This window comes from Siniperca chuatsi, linkage group LG1 (genome assembly GCF_020085105.1).
Source record: "Siniperca chuatsi isolate FFG_IHB_CAS linkage group LG1, ASM2008510v1, whole genome shotgun sequence".
Taxonomy (NCBI): Eukaryota; Metazoa; Chordata; class Actinopteri; order Centrarchiformes; family Sinipercidae; genus Siniperca; species Siniperca chuatsi.
In genome coordinates this window covers 7,535,099-7,556,662 of record NC_058042.1, presented here as the reverse complement: position 1 = coordinate 7,556,662, position 21,564 = coordinate 7,535,099, and the positions used below count along the sequence as shown (strand labels likewise).

At 38.4% G+C, this 21,564-nt stretch overlaps 2 protein-coding genes across 6 annotated transcripts in view; one reads left to right on the top strand and one right to left on the bottom strand.

Annotated features, from left to right (window-relative positions):
* tspan4a (tetraspanin 4a) overlaps positions 1 to 2,717 on the top strand; it is a 121,914-nt gene extending 119,197 nt beyond the window's left edge. For all 5 annotated transcript variants that reach the window (XM_044193099.1, XM_044193108.1, XM_044193081.1 and 2 more), the window contains one exon: positions 2,174 to 2,717. In XM_044193099.1, coding sequence (XP_044049034.1) covers positions 2,174 to 2,242 — 69 coding nt within the window. In that variant the 3' untranslated portion in view covers positions 2,243 to 2,717. The remainder of the gene's footprint in view (positions 1 to 2,173) is intronic.
* A 17,962-nt stretch (positions 2,718 to 20,679) lies between these two features.
* Positions 20,680 to 21,564, bottom strand: part of ddb1 (damage-specific DNA binding protein 1) — a 45,725-nt gene continuing 44,840 nt past the window's right edge. Inside the window, exon 27 of the mRNA XM_044197532.1 lies at positions 20,680 to 21,427. Coding sequence (XP_044053467.1) covers positions 21,344 to 21,427 — 84 coding nt within the window. The 3' untranslated portion in view covers positions 20,680 to 21,343. The remainder of the gene's footprint in view (positions 21,428 to 21,564) is intronic.

Below are 21,564 nucleotides of genomic sequence, written 5' to 3'. Positions count from 1 at the left end.
GTAATCACTGCCAGACTTATCTCAAATATCTGTGATGTTTGCCAGCTGACTCTCAGCATTATACAATACAAAGAATTATACATTTATGCTTTATGTTCAGGCAAGGCAGGGAAATTAAAGCTTTGTTTATATAAGAAAGAAGAAATGCAATATTGTGACTTTTAATGAATGAAAAGTTGAATGAGTATTTAGTTCAGTGAATTAAGGGGTTTAGCTGCTGCAGCCTTACTTGGTCTGGTATGGCCAGTAGCTTATTTAATTGCCGTTGCTTTTTGTTTCAGAGGTTTTTAGGAAGGATTTTAGAGTATTTTAAGGATGGAAAGAAGGTTAGGGTTTTTAGATTTATCCCGGTATAATTTTTTCCATAGCATTAGACACAGGGAAAAGGTACAGGAAAGTAACGTCTCACTTATATAAGAATATTATGTATAAATCCAAATATTTCAATGAAATAAAAAAATGGGGAATAGAAATTTCAAATAACCACAGCATACCTCATTTCACCTGGAGAGAGTAGCTCACATAAATGCAGGAATCTGAAATGAAAGTAGTTATATTTCAGGACACCACACTGACAAAAATCTGTTTACCAACATCCTTCAACAAATAGTGAAGAAACTGTGGTATGAAAATCATGTATCCTGGTCGTGCACCAAGTACTGGGAAGAAGTGTTAGAAGCCTTCAAGGAAGTGTTTCATCACGTTTTCCCTCAAGAACCAACTGTGACCCTAATGGGAGAAAAAAAACGGAGGAACTGATAAAACTGTGTTACAGGTCTTATTAACAGCAGCCATGAAGTGTTACACAGTAAACTGGTTCAGGCTTGACTCTCCTATGTAAAATGCATGGCATCTAAGTGTGATTTGATGGTCCTATTAATGCAAGGACATCATTTAATTCATTCACACACACACACAAATTCACACTCACACTATGTCTACATTAAGCTGGCCAGATTTCAAAACGAGTCCACTTTAGTTTGACATGTTGTTTTGCAGAAATCTCTGTCCACAGTGAAACACCTGAACAACATAAAAATAACTCAGTCTGTTCTTTTTTGCCCTCTTTTCATTTGGCAAACAAGAAAAATGCATCACAGCCAACATCTGGTAAGAAGTGGGACAGACAGCCCAGCTGACCAAATTATTTCATAATTCACAACGTCGTCTGAAAAATTCTAACATAAATACAGGTTAATGACAACAGCTGTGCATTTGGCACTGTTGACATTTAAAATGATCGATCACAGAGAAAGTTAGAGACAGGAAGTTGTCCTCCTAACTTTGCTGCCACACACCCTGATTCTGTGACTGGGCAGCTACAGTCATCATCGTTCACATGATGCACATTCTGTAGTTATGGGCAGTACTGGGAAAAGTTATTGATCTGCAATTTTTATTTTATTATTGCTGTTTTAATAACTAAAAGTGACATTTCATACATTTGTATTTTGTGTGTTTGAAAATTTGTATATTAATTAATTAGTTAGTTCTTTACTTATTACTTACTTAGTCAGTTAGTTAGTGCAATTATCCACTGATCAACCAAAAAAACTGTAAAATGGGACATCTGATGTCCTGCCTAGATATCAAAGGGCACTTTAGAAAGAAAAAGAAGAAAAAAAAACAGTGAAAATACATAAATCAAACTGTAAAACTGAAAAATCAATGCTTTGTTATATACAAATTTTAACTTAATGTAACTCAGTTAAAAGAACAATTGATCACAACAGAGTGGCATTTAAATGGCGTTTTGTTTGCATTTTCCTTTAAAACTACATGGAACATTGGTGTGTTTTGCTGTAATAAAAGAAATTCAAAAATCACCATTCACCATATAAAGTTTTGGTGGAGATGCTGGAGCTAAGATACAATGTGTAATAAAAAGAAGAGCATCCACACACTCCAGTCTTTGCAATATTTAATAAATGAATATTGCAAAGATTGGAGTGTGCGGATGCTCCCTATTGTTATCCAAGAAATAAACGTAATGAGATTTGGATATAACAGTATGAGAAAATTTATCTTTTTTGGCATTTATTGTCAAACAGATGTACATTATGATACAGAGAATGAGCCAAACAGACAGAAGAGTTCCTTTTCATTTCACTGTGACTTTACACAGAGACATCTGAACCCATTAATGGCCGATTTGTTTCTTGTGTTTGTGCAGATCCTGGGCCTGGTCTTCTCCATGACGATGTTCTGTCAGGCAGTGAAAGTAGAGACCTTCTACGCCTAGCGATCGACCTCTCTGCCCTTCAGCACACTTTGATTGTTTCTCATCAGAGAGGGACAGATATAGACCCAACCTCCTCCTCCTCCTCCTCCTCCTCCTCCCCCAACAGACTCTTCTTTCCAGCGCTTGTCCTCTCTGTGACATTCTCTCTCGGATGTCACCAGTTCACAGTTTTTCTGCTAACTATCAACAAGCACAACAAGCACAGTGTCAGTGTAGTACCTGAGTTGGTTCCTATGGTTTGCTCTGTGTCAAAAGCTAATTTCTGTGATACATTTTATGAATCAGTATTATGAACGTGTATAAAAAAAAAAGTGTAACCCCTTTTTTTAATATGTGTTTTGTTTTAAATTATTTTATGGTTTGTATGTGTTTTCAAAATGAGAGCTACAGTTGGGAAAGTGCACAGTGTTAAGTGCTGCAAGTGCATGTCTCCTGCGATGGTGTGTATTAAATGTTTTGGCTCGACTAAACAGCACACGTCATCTTGTCATTCCTCAACAGGAAGCGCTGAATGGTTTTATGTGTAATCCTGCTGTATTTATGTCTGACAAATAGGAGGGACGGCGGAAATTTGCCAGGAACCGGCATGTAAAATTGTTTATATGTCCCTGCACTGAGACATGCTGGAGTCATTAAATATTTTGTATCACCTAACTAATCAGGTATTAATTAGATATATCTAATGAAATGAACCGCTTTGCGACTTCATGCACTATGGAAAGTATTGCTTTTTTTACTGGGTGGATTACATGGGACATGAGAATTGCACCAACTACAATAAAAAGATTCTGTCAGAAGAATTTAAATGAACAAGTAGCAGGATCCTCCAGACTGGCCTGGGGCGATTTCCCCCCAGCACCAATCAGAGCTCCAATGACAAAGATTCATCTGCAGTCTTTGAAGCCTCCTCTCGCCCTTTTGTGACTTCTTAAGTAATTTTTCTTTCTTCCTACCTTGGGATGTCAAGTATAATCCAGGCTATAAGTACACCAGAGACACACTTTGATTAAATAGCCCCATAGGAAAATGCTTTAAGAGGTGTTTTCAGCTGCAATCTGAGGTCCAAGCACTGCAGGTGCTGGAACGCTTTTTGCATTTGTTAGGATTTTTTTTTCCTTTGCTTCTTTTTTTTTCTGCCTTCAGACAATCTGGACCTGAGAGAGCAAAAGTCCCAGAGCAATCAAATCTGTGGAAATGTTTCAAATCTCCCCCTGAAGTCAGCAAAAAAAAAATTTTACACAGATCAGTCAGTAGGTGGAGCTATGACAGGCAACTTTACATTTTTCTGTTGCTGGAGAAAATCTTTTTTTCCTGCCATTTTGAGTTATAAAAAATAAAACATCTTTCCTAATAGTTTCCCTACAAGTGCTGCATTTAACATACTGTGTCTTGTGTTGAAATTTGAAGAGTGTGTTGTTACAAAAGACACACTTCAAAAAATGGCAGTTCTTGATTAGTGTTTTGGCCATCATACAAATAGGAATGATAGTGAAAACACTAAACTGGAAGTAATACATAAATAACACACACATTTTGATGCTGCAACTACAGGTGATCAGAACATGTAGGCTACCAACAAACTGAACTGACAATATTGAATCATCAGTGTATCATCAGTAGCTTTTAGCAGTGGAGCACTCGTCACATGGCTGCTGAGCTATTAATCTTATGAATAGCCCCAGTTTGTGCCTCTAATGTATTACCTTAACATTCAAGTCACAGATACCTGTTGATCTTTTAAAAACCTAGAAGGTCATTTAACAACGCTTACCACTGCACTCAAAGACTCTTCTAGCCATCTAGATAAATAAAATTAGCTGTTTGTTGCAAGATAAAAAAGTTTTTTAAGCCGTCTCCCAATTTGCACCTCTTTTTCCAAATCCAAACAGAGATGGTATGACATGTCTCTTCACTCAATACGTTGCTTGTGTTTAAAAAAAAAAAAAAAAAAAAAGAGCAAGGGCACATGTCATTTCTGGCTATCTGGATAGGAAATGCAGACACAACTTGAGAAACACGTCACAAATCTTGAAAACATCTTCAGAATAGCGGTAAGTGTTGTTAAACCATCTTGTGGGGTTTTCAAAGATCACCAGGTATTTACTTCTTGGAAAATGAGACTTGAATGTAATGGTTGAGAGGCACAAACAGGGACTACCAGGCAAACAGTGCTTGTGCAGATGTAGATTTGTACTCAATGTAAGAGTTTCAACCAGCATCAGACTGAACTTACCACTGGAATGAAGACAGTCAGAAGGAGTACTGAGAAAAAAAATGAAGGAACTACTGTACATAGTCTAGTGACTATACAAATCTTAATGAAAGTAAATTATACTTTGCTGACTTCCACCTCTAGCCAACAACTAAACACAAATGGTTGGTGTGGGCATCTGTCAGCATGTCAGAAAGATGTATTAAGAGAACTGGAAGATGGTACCCAATTCATTCCAATATAAGTTGCCTACCGGGTGCATACGCTAAAAACATTTTTCAGGCTTTCTTTGGCATCCACGTTTTTGGGCCCATAGAACATGAACATTAGAGTCCTTCTCATTAGAGAAGAATTCCTCTGACTGAGCTGGCTGACTTCCTGCTGGCTCCAAGCTCACATGAATGGCATGAAAATAACTAAAGATATTTCACTGATAGGGCTCTCTGGGACTTTTCAAGCTTCATCGTGCCCAATGGATCAAACTCTGATTATACAAAGAGTTATTTTTACACACTGACGAGTGACGCTAAAAAAAAGTGTAGGGTTGATGTGCGTCACATGATCCTGCAATTCTGACTGTTGCCAGTACACCAAAATCTCCTTAAAGTCTAGCCCTATACATAAGGGTATTGCATGTCATCATCTCCATAGTGCCTCCCTCAGGCCACTGGGCGAGAGGCAGGGTACTCCATGGACAGCTCACCAGTCTGTCAAATGGCTGACATACAGTACAGACAGACACAACATTCATACTTGACACATTTTTTTCTTTATACAATATATTCCTGTTAAATTGAGTCATTCTCTAAGTCTACAACATGTCAAAGTCTGCAAACCTTACACTGAAATGTAATGTGAGGGAGCTGCAAATTGTGTCAGATCACAGTTGGTTGTATTGTGTAATTTGAGGATACATTTGCAATTTTGGAAATAGTCATAACTCAGTTGTCAGTTTGGCTGATGGGCCTGGACCCTTGGACCTGCTACTGTAATATCCCCAAGCTTATATTTTTGCTTTTCTCTGGTTTAACAGGAGCCCACAATAAATCCCCCATGCTAAGATATAACTTGAAAATGCCAAGACAGATGTAGATTGTTTCCTCAGCCCCCTTTACACCAAACCAAATTCCACCAGCTTTTCACATATTGATTTTGGGTGTTTGGTTAGATATAACCTGTGGACCTTTACACCTTTGTTTTCATGCAGCGTTTCAACGTTCTTATTAAGATATAAGTCACATTTATGTGTACAGCCCTTGAACGCAGTTAGAGTCTCAAAAGGCTTTAGAGCTCCCACATTATGAAACAATAAATGAAAATGATAAATGAAAATGGCAATCCACAACCTCAGGCCTTCAGTGACAGCAAGAAAAAACTCCCACTAAAACCTCATTACACAAAATGGATGCAGAGTTTTCTCCCTTTAACTAAAACTTCAGCAAAAACAAATGTGCACAAGCTTTTCACAGTACAGTAGCATATACTGTACAGTATGTACATGTGCCAGCATCTAACGGTTCAGAAACTGTGATTCTAGTACAGCAGCTATTATTATAGAAAATAAGCTACTCTGGTGGTGAAAATGATCCTTGAATACAACTAATTGATGTGACCTTAAAAATATAGTTGAAATAATTTATGTATGTGGAGTATGTGGTGATGCTGAAAATTAAGTACACTTTGGCCTAGATTAATGGATGGACACAGGTACAGGGGCCCAAGGGGTCACTGAAAGAAACACAAAATTACCACAATAAGATTTGACAGACTAAAAAGACACACAAAATGACCACATAATATGCAAAACGACAATAAAGAGAGACAAAACGACCAAAAAGAAACACAAAATGACCACAAAGAGACACGCAACGACCACATAATATGCAAAACGACTATAAAGAAACACAAAATGACCACAAAGAGACACACAACGACCACATAATATGCAAAATGACTATAAAGAGACACAAAATGACCACAAAAAGACGTAAAACAACCACAAAGAAACACAAAAGGACCAAAAAGAGAGGCAATGCGACCACAATGAGACGCAATATTACCGTTTTGTGAAGTTTTGTGTCATTTTGCGTCACTTTCAGTCTGGGTGTCTTGCTCTTGAGGGATGGGGGGCCTGGAACACCTTGGATGGCAAGAAATGGGATATGTCAAGAGTGACAGAACTGAAATTAACCTGAAATCAGCTTAACATGCAAAAGGCTGCAGACCTCTCACAGGTGTGTGTGCAAATTCAAACACAAGCTTAAGATGCCTCATTGACTCCATTAGTCGGGAAATGTGGTTGCTTACAACACACCAAACCCTCTCCAAACTTCGGCTTCTCCTCTTGTCGCTCTGTTGCCTCTTGAATTCACCTCACCGCTTCAGCAGATCTTTGTTTCCTTTCCCCTCGTCTAATGCATTATTCATTCTCATGTTTCACGGGCTTTCTCCCATCTTGTGCTTGATCAATAAAACATACCTGTGTGCTTGCTCCCTCACCTCTCCATCCTCTCTTCTTGTTCCAGAAGCCAAACCGTGAGCACATGCTGAGCTGATGAAACAGCATAGATGGATGGCCTTTTCAAACTGGGAGAAAATGACTTCAATTAAGGCTATCTCTCACCTGCGTGAGTTGTGTCTCTAATTTGGGTAGTGAAAAGAAATCACTGTATTTGTCATTCGCTTGTGTGTTTCCCCCCAAATACCAGAAGAGGTATCTTCTCAGAAAACACTTACAAGAGATCTTTTTTTGTGTGTGTCCCGCTCCAAAGGGGGAGCATAGCATATTGTATTACTACAGAATAACTTTAAAGGGACCAGGCTTGTCCAGTGTGCTGCGAAATACAGGTGAACACATTAAGCTTAACTCCAGACTGTTAGAGTTTTTCTTAAAATCTCTAATGGACTTTATTGTATTAAAACAGACTCTAGCCCTATAGAGAGTAGAACCACATATTCCGTCCCATTCATAGTTTAGTACACATGGTTTATACTCCACTTGAATACCTGCATTCATTATATGGACTTAGCTGTAGAAGATAGAGTCATGTACACCAATCAACTGATTGTGCCTCTTATGTTTGAACTTAATGATGGCTTGAAAATAATGAAACCCCTCAAGATATTTGCAACAAAATGAAAATTGTCACTTATTACCAGGAAGGCTGGCATATAAAATTCCTTATTACTATGACACATGAGCAGAGACTTCAAACTAAAAAAAGCTCCACTAACAGCTGACTTGATTTGACCACAAAAGGATGAAGTCACCCAAACATTACACCTATATGTGTTTGTTGAACATCTCATTCCAAAACCATGGGCAATAATCTGCTGCTATAACAGCCTCCACTCTTCTGGGAAAGCTTTCCACAAGCTTTTGGAACCTGGCTGCAGGGATTTGTTAGGTCTGGTCCAATGATGGCCCACTTTCACCAGCTGGCACGCAGTCGACATTCCAGTTCATCCCCTTTACTTGAGAGGGCACAAAAAGGGTAAAAGTGAGATAATCATAAAGTAATGAGGGAGTACTTAATAACTACTCAGTAGGATGTACCACTTTGAGGGGGCACAAAACAAGTAACTAATATTTAAGTAATTGGGAATTAATGACTAGTTTTGTGCTGGTTCAGAGTTAATCAGGAATGACTCATAAAGAAAGTGGTCAGCATGACAGTTCACAAATATTTATGAACTAATCATTACCTAATGATTCATTAATATAGTATCTGTTCTCTAGTAACTCATCATTATCTACTACATAGTTCTCAAATCAAAGTTATTCAGGAACTACTTCTAACTACTTATTAACGATTCATCATACTGTATATCAGGTCATCACTGATTTGTTCCTCAGTCGTTCCTTAGTAACTACTCACAATTTTGTGTAGTATTGTAAAGTGTTACATCTTTATTTCAATGCACTACCCACTTCAGCTCTTGGCGGTCCTGTTCTGTGAGCGTGTGCGGCTGCTAAACATTTTCACTTCTTAACAGCACTCACAGTTGACCAGGACAAATGCAGCCAATCTAACTGATTCACTGGAAAGATGGCAACTTATGATAATGCCACGCTTTTCAGTATGACCCATTCTACTGCAAATGTGTGCAAATGGACCTTTTTCATTGCAGACATTTTTGCTTGTTATAGCAGGAAAAGCACAGGTGTAATTGATAACATTTTAACTGCATTACATTTCTGTGAGATAGCTCCAGGGTGCTGGTATTGTGCCTGCTAATGCTGGCTCACCGGAATGGCTTACTGGGACCCCTGATGGAAATGGGCCATTGTTAACAAAATGTGTTTCATCTGTGCTTTTCCTGCAATGACAAGTCAAAATGTCTGCTGTGCATAAGGTCCACAGAGAATGCATGGCTGTATGCTTGATTTTATGCACCTGTTAGCAATGGAAGTGGCTGAGACAGCTGAACCTACTAATTACAAGGAGTGTCCACATGTAGTTTGGCCATGGAGTGTATCTTGGCACACAACAGAATAACAGAGTTGGGCTGCAGGCTACTTACTCATAAAGGCAACTTCTCAGTTTTCAAAATGGTTTGGGAATCAGTGGCCTAAATATCTCTGCTAATCAATTCAAAGAAGTTTCCAAATCTTCATGGTGATTCTCTGTGTATAAAAAGTTTTACAGTGAGCAAAAAGCGTGAGCTTGCTTGGTTTGACATTGTACCGACCATATAAAACTGAAAGGTCGCACTTGGCTGCCTCTCCTGCGTGTGGCCATTCATCAAACTCTGGCTGGGTTTGTTTAAATCTCCACCAATCAAGTGACACAACAAATTACAGCACAATTTGTAAGCAGCAGAAAATAACTTCTACTTGAATAAAATGTTTACATTTTTCAGGAAGAGAGGTAGAAAACACAAGTGACGAACTACGGACCATTTTAATACTCCTTCAATTGCTTTTCCACGAGGTGGGCTTTGTGAAACCTTTGATTTACAACCCAAAACCATTAATTCTCTTTTATGTTTAAGTGTGATGCCAACATTGATAATACTGTCCTGATACTGAGTTCAACAGGGCAAGAAGTGAATCGACATTGCTCATTTGGCAAAACCTTGAAGTGTCAGTGCAGCTTCTCCTAATTGATTTTCTATGAGACCAAATTATTGCAATTGTTGTAACAGTAGTAAGTGCTGAAGTCATTACACAGGCCACAGCAGGTTTGTTGTGATATATACTGTTATATTTTCACCCTTTCTCCCATGAAGTTGGGTCATTTTTTGTGTCCTAAAATATTAAAATCTTATGATTGAAAACAAAAACAAATGTTTTAGCCAAGAAGTGAGAAGAAATGTTCTGTAATCTTTCTGCCTTCTTTAATCACACTTCTGTGTGGCCAAGTTTAGTATGTCTTCCTCCAGACAGAAAAAATAGGCTCTCTGTTTGGACCAACCCTGCTCCATGAACACAGTGAATTTAAATATCTGTATGAGGCTGGGAAATGCTGAAATGATCCTCTTTTAAAAGAAAAAATATATATAATTAAAGGCAAGTCAATTGTTCTATTTATCCTGGCGCATCTGGGTTTGCCAGACAAAAATGAGTCCTGCAGTGAGGCCTGACAAGAGAATAAACATCAGAAATAAACCCGAGATGTTTAGTCTTGTCGTGGGTGGTTGAAACTTTTTTTTTTCAAACTGCTTTGTGGCTTAAAATGTTCCTGTTATCACAACCCCGTTTGCTGGTGTTCATTTTTGTGAGGCTGGCTTGCAGATCTTTTATGTACACGACTGGTAGACTCAGCTCATGGTCGCGCTTCAACATCACTAGTGTTAAATTATTTAAACTATCTCGAAACAGTAAAACTATCACTTTAGACACACCAGCAGGATGTGAATGACCTGCAGGTTCATGTTAGGTTGAAGGTGAGTACAACCTCACGTCTAATATTAATGTCTAAAAGACATCCTTGAGTTGAAGGTCTGTTGCCATGATGGGCTCACGTGCACAATTCAAGACTGTAATTTTGTTTATATTCTTGAGTGTGAAAGGGTCATGGCTTTTGTCACAATAAATATATCATATTACACAGTCAAAATTGTTATTTTTAATTGTTTTTGGCCATGCAAGTGTCATGGCTCTAGGAATGGCAATGCCAGTCAGTTGGTCAGTTTGCCACTTTGGTCCAGACTGAAATATCTCAACTATTGGATGGATCAAGATTAAATTGTGTACAGATATCCATGTTTCCCAAAGGATGAATCCTCCTGATTTTGATGATACCCTGACTTTTCTTGTGGAGCCACCATGAGGTTGACATTTGTGGTTTTTACTGAAATGCCTTGACAATCGCATGGCCATGACATTTGGACATTAATGTCCACCTCAGATGAATTATGATAACTTTGGTGATTCCTTAACTTTTCATCTAGCGCCATCATCACGTAAAATCTTTCATTTGTCCAATACTTGGGTTTATGACCACATACTAGCAAAACATTCCCCTCAGCACTTTGTGTTTAGTGCTAATTAGCAAATGTTAGCATGCTAACAAGCTAAACTAAGATGGTACATATTTTAAGCATTATACCTGCTAAACACATAAACTAACAAATAAATAAATAAATACATCAGTATGTTAGCACTGTCATTGTGAGCATGTTAGCATGCTGATGTTAGCTCAAAGAAACGCTGTGCCTAAGCACAGCCTCACAGAGCCACTAGCATGGCTGTAGACCCTTGTATTCTTGTTTCTATACATTTTAGTAGACAAAATTGATTTAGAGGATAGTTTGACCATTATCATAATTATAAACCCAACTAGGGTTGCCAACCATCCCGTAAAATACAGAATTGAATTGAATTGAACTGATACGGGATGCACTTTGTTCCGTATTTTAGAGAATCAGTTCAGTGCTGTGAGAGAGAAATATTACAGGTTAGACTATTGAAACAGGGCGATTTGTATGAAATAGAAGGAAACCCTCAGCTTTGTTATCCCTCAGCCTGTCTGTCATGTTGTTCCACTACCCAAACAGGATGAAGCGACTGCAGGGGCTGTTAACCATGCAACAGCCGTAGAAAGGCTAAAACACAACAAAATAAGGCAACTGTTTCAAAATCAAAGAATATATATATTAATCAGAGCACTCACATAAGAACATAGCACTACCAGAGCGCTAAATATTTTTTGAATTTATGAATGATTCTCTGTCAAAATCAGCGGGGGGGGCGGGGGCGTAGAAAAGAGCTGTTTGCTCTCTCTCTGTCATTGACTGTCCCTTCACTTCCCTATTGTTTCCCTTCTGTCTGTGGATTGCAAACCCCCCCAGTGTCCGTATTTCCATTTCAGGAATTCGGCAACCTAACACCACGGACACGTGGGCACTTACTCTGCTCTCACATAAAGATGCTGCATCCCGAGCTCAGTATTTCGGATCTTTGTTGTTAGCAAGTGCACTTTTATCTATATTGTAATCAAACAATGCCAGAAAATGCCTAGGTTCTCCCTCAGCAGCATAATTGTATGTTTGGACTACCAGATTAGCATCTCAACATGGCTATCAGAGAAAGGCTGTGTTATCAGACACTTGCCTCCAGTGTGCTAAAAAAAAAAAAAGAAGATTCACCACCTAATGTAGGGCACCTCGATTTGAATATTTCATGCAGTATGCCCGAGCATCAAAACCAATCCCATTTTACGTCTAGCTAATGTGATTAGAGGTGCTACATTATTAACACAATTGGGTGGAAATGATTCCAGAGAGTGTGCATTAGTGATCTCGAGAACAGTTTTCCATAATTTTTTTTATCTTTACAATGAAGTGTGATTTCATGGAGTAAGCTCTGGTCATTTCTGTCTCTAATTTTAAAAAGAGGCTGCTCCTCTTATTACTAGTACACAGAGGAGCCCTCAGCTTCCTTTTTAGTCAGACCATCATGTGTTTCATGCATTTGAGTAAACCCTGAAATCTCCACATCACCACGTCAGCGGTCACATACATATTCCTCCTCCTGTGTTATTATAGACAATTGTGGGATTGGGAAGGCAATAGAAGATGATCTTTGAGAAAAGCAGTGCTGCAGTCTTCTTGTAATCCAATTCTACAATAGTTCTGCAGGGTGTTAAAATCTAAATACATTACTGCAGATATTTTTTCATCTGCAGAATGAAAAATTATCTTAATATTTCTACACTCAAAGTCTTTCAAACTCAGAACTGGAAGGAATCTATTTCATAAAAAGACATAAAAACCTGCAAACAAAACACCGCCATACCAAAACCAGAGAGAATGTGGTCTCGTCCTGGTAAGACTGGGAAAGCACTTTAAAGCAGAACAAACACTCAGGACCAGATTTACTCTGGCTGGTTCACAGATTTGCAGAAGAGTACAGCAAATGGGGCAAGACTCCCCCTCAGCTGGGAATGGCAGTAACAAATTACGTGCCAGAAAGTGGGGGCCCCCTGCCAGGGCCGAATGCATTAACCATGCTGTTTAGACTGCATAAAATAGTCCACTTCTGTCCTCGGGAAAAATATGAAGTTCATCCATAGACAATGTGGAGACAAAGAGCAAGAAGACAACTGGTGGAAAACACCAAAAAAACTGAAAGCGAAAAGTTTTCATGTGAAAATCATATGGAAGTTAAATTTTGGACTTGGTCTTGTGCAGTGGTTCCAAACCCAACTGCTGGATTATCCTTTTAAATGAAACAATGTGAGAAGGAAACATGATTGTTTGGTTGAACTGGTTGAAGGTTGTAGACATAGACAACCTGTGAGAATCAGTGTAAGTTGACAAGCAAGTTGTAAAGCCCTTTGAGGCAAATTTGTGATTTTGGGCTATATAAATAAAATTCACTCGACTATTTGTGACCTATTTTAATGATTCACATCTTCAGTATGAACAAATGGATTTAGAACTCAGTGCCACAGACAGGGTGGGAAAGTCAGAAAGTATTGTGAGACAGACTTTTCATGGGATTTGTTGAAAGCAAGAAACATATAGAATTATTTCGCCCTATCCTTTAATCTCCTGGAAAGGCTTCACTGAGCAGATTGTTCATTTACCTGGAAAAACTTCGGTAATATTAGAAACTTAAATTGTATCTGTATTCCCATCAGAAAAACACTCCCAACAATATTTAGGAAACCTAAATCTCAATATGTGTTTTAGACAATGAGGCCTCGAGAAAGACACTTGTATTAATGAACTGTATCTTAATATCACGTGCAGCAAAGTGCTAACTCTCAACATACACAAGCTGCCAGAAACTGATCAGACAGGAGTTACATTAGACTACAACCAGCACAGATAATAAGTTTTCTAGAAATTCTAAGATTCTAGAAATTTTATCAAAACACGACACTGACTGTGGCTGCTGAAGCTCTTAGGGTCCTGACATCAAAAACACTTTTGGTGCTGGGAATGGCCAGGAGGGCCCTCTGACTCCGGCTCAGTGGGATTAAAAGATGTGAGATGTAGCTGGGAGACAGACCAGGCTGAGGTGCAAAAAACTTCTCAGTCAACCAGGCAAAAAAAGAACTAGCATGACTCCCTGACACCTGTTTAGACTCAGTGGATAACTGCACGTCAAACAATCTGAAGTGAAATAATTTGCTTCAGCCTCCCAGCTGCTCCAGTGAAGCTCGGTTTAATCAGTACGAGACTGTGGTTGTACTGGACATTTCCCAGAGGTGGTTCTACATGGTTGACCTTCCTTTTCCCCTTTAAAGTAAAATCCGCCCTGAGAGACCATTACACAGGGAGATATCACCCATCTGTGATGTTCGGTGCCTTGCAGGAGTTATTTTGGAAGGTGTTTTAATCTGTTTTTTGGTGTATCCAGCAAGAATCAACCTGACACAGCTATTGGGAACACACAAACAATGCTTGTGCAAGACTGAGCCTCTAAACGTCTGACTTCATTCGTTTTTTAATACTAGTTAAATTTACATTTCTGTTGTGTTTTTGTAGTTGAAAGCACTAATTGATTTTTAAAAGTCTGATGCATTTATGTGCTTTCATATAGATCAGTAGGGAAAAATATGCTTCCCTACTTAAGGCTTGAAGGACAGACTAATATTGATGGCCTTTAAATGCAAGAAATGAAACCTAAAATATTGATTTTTCCTGATTGTCAGTTTGAAGTGCTGTTTGGCAGAACACAAACCTTTTGTGTGTCTTGAGTGCCCTTTTTTAAGTCAAACATTTTGACATATAATGACACACAAAGCACAGGTGGAAATAATAACACTAATTATTGCAGTAATCCATTTAATTGCCAGTTCCAGGACACTGGTGTTGTGGATGATGGCTCACTTGAATGGCTTCCTGGCAATCGTTATTGTCTTTAGTTCCACTTGTTCTTTTCCTGCCATGACAAGTCAAAGTAACTCCTGTGAAAAAAGGTTATTGGCTCTTGCTATTTAAAACCATCATATGTAGGAATGCTTTTTTTTTTTGGCACGCTTTACACTGCAATGTTGATGCAATTAAGATTTCCAAAAATCTTAATTGGTTTTGAAAAAGAAAATTGCTGCAATGTGTGGAAATTATGCAGAAATTGCAGTTGTACTTGGGGGTCAACGGCTCGATGAGTTTTATTTTTGAATATTTAAATTACCTGAGTGTTCGTGTATATACTGGAAGAGTCTGACTTAAAAATTAAAAATGATATTACTTGAAAATATAGCCTGTTTTAGTGCTGACTTTACAGACAATTCTAATGCAAATATATCTTTAAAAGGCTCTGACAACCTATTTTCCCATTTAGATTTGTACTGTGAGTAATGGAGTCTTCATGAGGACAGAATTACCTGCCAAACTTAAAACATTTTTGGTTATTTTAGTTGAGAGATTTCTGTCTGTGCTGTTTTGTCTGAGCTCTTCTGAAAGGTTTATCAATCAGAACTTAGAAATATTTAGGCTTTGGGGTTGTATATGGATGTTAGGGATCTTAGTAAGTTATCAAAACACAGACGGTGTAGTCCCTCATTCGTCCAGGAGTGTTCTATCGTAGAAAAGGTTTCAGTCGTAGTCATCTGGACACTGTTTTCAGAATCACATGGAACAGTTTGAGAAGAAGGCATTATCCTCGTTCCCGGGCACACCACCAAGTCATTGGTACCGTTACGTGGATGACACCTTTGTGAAAATCAAGAAACAAGACTTGGAAGCGTTCTCAGAGCATATTAATACGGTGGACCCCAACATCAAGTTCACGCGTGAGGATGCAAAAGAGAACCGCTTGGCCTTTCTTGATTGTTCTACTCTCAGAGGAGAGGACGGAAAGCTCCAGATAGAAGTGTACAGGAAACCAACACATACGGATCAATACCTGCTCTTTGACTCACACCATCCACTACAGCACAAGCTGGGTGTAATCCGGACATTACAGCACAGAGCCAAAGAAGTGCCCACAGGCTCAGAGGGTAAGAAGAAAGAGGAAAGGCATGTCCAGAATGCACTCTCAGCCTGTGGTTATCCTACTTGGGCTATCAACAAAGTTAAAAGAGCCAAAAACAGGACAAAAGTGTAACTGAACCAAGAAGGAACGGTGTCTCCATTCCTTATGTGTCTGGACTGTCTGAAAAACTACAAAGGATCTTTAGACAGCACGATGTTCCTGTCTTCTTTAAACCAGGCAACACTTTAAGACAGAAACTCGTTCACCCTAAGGACAGGTTACCCACACAGAAACAGAGCAATGTTGTCTACTCCATTCAGTGCAGTGAGGAAAACTGCAAAGAACGGTACATAGGCGAAACCAAACAGCCACTTCACAGAAGACTTTATCAGCACAGACGACACGCTAACTCAGGATTACAGAGCGCCGTGCATTTGCATTTAAAAGCTACAAACCACACATTTGAAGACAGCGAGGTGAAGATTCTTAGTAGAGAGAAGAGTTGGTTTGAGCGGGCGTCAAGGAAGCCATTTTTGTGAAGAAAGAGAACCCCTCTTTGAACAGAAATGGTGGTCTGAGATTTAATCTGCCCAAAGTCTATCAGAGTGTATTATCACCTTGGTCACGCCTATCACATGCTAATCAGGCACTTAGCAGTGATGAAGTAGATGCAGCCAGAGAACAATAGGCCTGATTACTGATTACTGGGCCATCTTGAAAGTATTAGGTCAGTTTCAGGTGAAACTAGTTATTAACAGATACTCAGGCAGTTTCCTTCCTGAGGGCAGGGCTTATGTAACTCAGAGTAGTTTAAATTTCCAGTTCCCGTCCAATTTTTTTCAAATTGAGAATGACGGATGACAAACGTCTTGATTCTGAAAACAGTGTCCAGATGACTACGACTGAAACCTTTTCTACGTTATCAAAACACAGTAAAATATCTACGGAAGCCCAGTATTCATGTTAAATGATGTTTTGATATATTATTAGGCCCGGCAGTGGGTATCAGGCTGTGCCGTCATAAATCTACTGGGCCCCATGACAGGCTACCCCATACTCTAGCCATAACTAACCTTTAAGCTGCCTTTAACTCCAACTCTCACCAAAGCAAAGAGCAGATACTCTGCGGATTGACCCAGCCTTATATCTACATTGTATCTGCTTAGGTTAAACTGCTGTGGCTGGCCCCACTGATTTGATAGGCAGTATCATCTTTACTGCCATGGCCTGCTCAGTAGTACAGCTGTCATCCCTCCTTATCTAGCTCCACTAGTCTTACAAATAGTTACTAGTTATATCGGAAAACTTTTCACACAACTCTCTGAGCTAATGCACTTTTAAAGTGTCTTTGAATCCTATCTTCACCCATGCAAAGAGCAGATCGGCTAGATATCTACATTGTATCTGCTCAGGTTAAACTACAGTGGCTGGTTAAACTGGCTTGATAGGCAACTTCATCTGAATGCTGTGGCCCTCTCAGTTGTCAAACCACCATCACTGTATAACTGGTTCCACTAGTCTTACCAATAGCCACTAATTAGTAAGAGGGGTTGCCACCCATGAGCAAACCCTCTGTCATGAGAAACCTTTCAGTACTGTGTTGTGTGGTCTAATACAATTTGATTAAACCACACCAACCACACCAACACTGGTGAAGTAGATTTGTTCAAAGTTCAAAATAATACATAGGGGTGTTCTTTCCTGAACCTTAATGTTTTGCTTTATTTATTTTTTTAGTCATGAATATTTAATGTTAGAACATTCAACATTTGAGGTCAGTTTTTAGGTGCTGTGTTTAAAATTTTAGTTCTGGGTTTACATTTGGTTCATGGATGGATCTCTTCTTTGAGATCCACGTCTGAAATGGCCTTATGATTGTTAACCATTGGGGCAAAATCATGGATCAAGACTCCAGATACATAACCCTAAAACTGGACATTCACTGTTTGTTATTTTAAAGCTGAATCGAATCTCTCAGCAACATTGCCTGGAAACACAAGGGTTTTATTTTTTACATCTTGCTGTTTCAACATTAAGAATAAATGCTGTTGAAAATATGGATGCATACAGTCCTATCACTGTGTCCTGTTTTCTGCCGTGCCCTTGATAAAGCATCCTTCAGCGAAAGACTCATTCCCCCCCCAAAATACAAGTGTCAGTCTATAAGTCACTAAACTGGACATTGGATCATTAACATCACTGCAATACTTAAAATATTGTGCAATATTCTCTGTTTAATACTCCTGTGCAATATACTGTTTTCAGTTTAATATTCCTTGTGTATTGATATTTTTTAATACTTACATTACTGCTGTGCAATATCCACCGTCTAATAATCTAGTTAATCTGCTACACTTGACAGTACTCATTATTGCACTATTACTTATTACTTATATTATTACATTGTTTTATACCGTACTACACTTATCAACCTGTAAATCCACTTTTGTACTTTACACGTATTTTAGCTTTATACTTTATATCCACTTTTGTACTTAATTTATCTTAGCTGTCTTATAGTGTATTATATTTTGATTTGCACATCTCTTATTTCTTACTAGAAACAATTGTCTCATTGCAGACTTAATTTATTATTCTTTCTATTTCTATTCTATTAGTACTTCTATTCCTGTGTGCATTGACGTGACAGTGAGCAGCTGTAACGAAAGACTTTCCCCTCGGGGATCAATAAAGTATTTCTGATTCTGATTACTGCAGAGTGTGCGTAAACACAGGAGTTACCACATTCAGTTCACATAAATCCTTAGGGATTAATAAAAATAAAAATCAGATTTTCAACAATAGAATATCTCTTTTAATCTTACATCAATGAAAAGAGGAAGATTTCACAATATTTGAAGAAAATGAACTCATTTCATATTCATTTTTTCTGTCACACTTATTGTTTATTCCAATTTCATTTACCTCTTTTCAGTTTTTATAAGCATTTACAGAACAGAATGCTTTCCTGTTCCATGTATGGCTGTTTTGTTTATTTAAATTGAGAAAACAAATGTAAATATGAGGAAGGGTAAGGATGCAAATAATCTAGTGTGAATGGAGAATCGGATGAAGAAACACCAGAGCAAAACAAAGGCCTGCATGCCTCAGGATGGTGACAGCAGACAAAAATAGCTCAGGAGAACTGGCAGAGGATGTCCCCTGCCAGTTTCTGACCAATTTGCTTCAAACCCTCAGCTAAAAAAATGCAAAGGTGTAGAGAATTATTTCTGAAGCTAGTTTGTACTGTCACCTTGCCAGTATTTCCGTCAGTAAGACCTTTGATATCTTCAACTTAAAGAGCTGGTATCTTCCAATTCGACACTGTTTACCACAGATGAAAAGAAATATGCACACAACAGAAATTAACTAGGCACTTGAGAAAACAATGCACAGTAATATTCAGCATTTTCAGCAGGTCTGACAAAGAAATAAGAAGGAACACTCCTTGTTTATGCGCACAAACTGACTTACTGTCATAAAGAGATGCCTGTTTCATTATGGCTGCGTGGGCTACACCTGAGATGCTGTTTTAATTTGATTAACAAGGTCAAGAACAGTGATTGTGGAGGGCACCTTGTTTAAGTGTATTAAAACAGAAACAGAAAATGACTCAAATCTGCAGTCTAAATACATTCAGTTCTTTCTATAAAGAGATACATCAGCTCATTTTAAGTTGGTCAAAATACATGGAGCAGTTTACATCAAAAAGAGCTGTAAAAAAAAAAAAAAAAAAAGGTAAAATTTCACCATCAAATAATCTGTCAATTGTTTTCTTGATTTATCGTTTGGTACATAAAATGTCACTATACAGTGAAAAATGGCAATCAAGATTTCTCAAAGCCCAAGATGACATATTCAAATTTAAATAAGACAAAAGAAAAAAAAGGTATTTAGTTTACTACCTTAGAAGACTAAGAAAACCACCAAATATCCACATTTATAAGCTGAAACCGTAGTCAGGCACAGCGGTGCTTTGAGCTAAATGCTCATAACAGCATGCTAGCATGCTCACAATGACAATGCTAACATACTGGTGTTTAGCAGCTGGGGTAACATTTGCTAATTAGCACTAAACAAAAAGTACAGCTGAGGCTGATGGGAATCAACATTATTACAATTCATCCTCTGGGGACCATGAATGTAGCAAATTCCCAGTGGTGGAAAGTAATTAACTACACTGACTCAACTACTGTACTAAAGTACAATTTTGAGGTACTTCATACCTCTACCTCCACTACATTTCAGATAGAAACAATGTACTTTTTACTCCACTACATTTATTTTAAAGCTTTAGTTACTACTTACTTTGCAGATTCAGATTATTAACACAAAATAAATAATAAATGATGATACATTATTATAGATTAAGCTACCTGGCACTATGTAAAGTTGTATTTTTATTTAATTAGCGCCACCTTTACCAGCTGCAACATTAAAGTGATGCTTACATATTAAATCATCAATAATTACTATACAATATAGTATAAAATGTATAATATATATTATTCTGAAATTAGTCGCATAGCATAAGTGAAAACTGTTACCGGCTGGTGGCGCTACAGGAAAAGAGGATCGCCAAAGTCATTAGAATTTAACATCTAGGAATATCTATAGCAAAGTTTCATGGCAATCCATTAATAGTTGTTGAGATATTTCAGTCTGGACCAAAGTGGTGGACCAACCAACTGACCGACATTGCCATCCCTAGAGACACGGCCACTAGCCTGGCTGAAAATTACATAGATTAATCAATTATCAAAATAGTTGCCAATTTCTTGTAATAAATGCAGAGGAGCCTGATTTTGAGGATAATAAAGGTCGAAATAGAGACAAACTGAGACACAGGTATTAACAGTACTAAAGCAAAGTTTATTAGAATAAACAAAGAAAACATCACAAAGACAAAATAGCTATAAATCTATCATTTTCCTCATTTTGTTTTTCATACAGCGTGTTTACTCCAGACTTCAATGATAAACTTGAAAATCATTCAGATTTAAACTGTGGGGTGTAGAGGATCTGCTAACCTGTAACTGTCACAAATATCCCAGAGGATGTTTTTGGTGAAGAAAATCTCTGGGTTTGTCCTATTTATAGTCACACATTATTCCACACAGATGCAATCACACATGCAAACACACACACACACACACACACACACACACACACACACACACACACACACACACACACACACACACACACACACACACACACACACACTCAAACAAACACTCTCAGACCAGTGTCTTTACTTTGGTCTTTTTGTCTTCCAAACAGGGTGCTACACACTTCGCCCAGAGACTCTTGTCTACATGAAGAGTGCTACACTCATCATGTAGCACCTTCAGGGCCTCAACGGTTGACAAATCATTGAAGTCTGAAGGACGAACATGCACACACTGTTTATTTATAATTATTTACAAATCTGTTCGGTTCCTCGTCGTTTTGCCCCTCATTTCCTCCTCGGGACCCTCCACTCACTCAGCGGGGGTCCGGATGGCGGTTGAGGTTAGTGGATCCTCGTCAGCTCCTCCACAATCTTAATGACCTCGTCCACTGTGGCTTCACGCTTCATGCCGCTGCCGTCATCGATCTGAAATTGAGCGACACTAAACAGTTAGCCTCAGTGCCACCTGGTCACTTTAGATGAACAAACAGGTACATTTATAGAGCGGGAGGCATGTGTTTCAAAAGCATTTTACTCAGTCTTTAATGGTATTTAGTCACTTT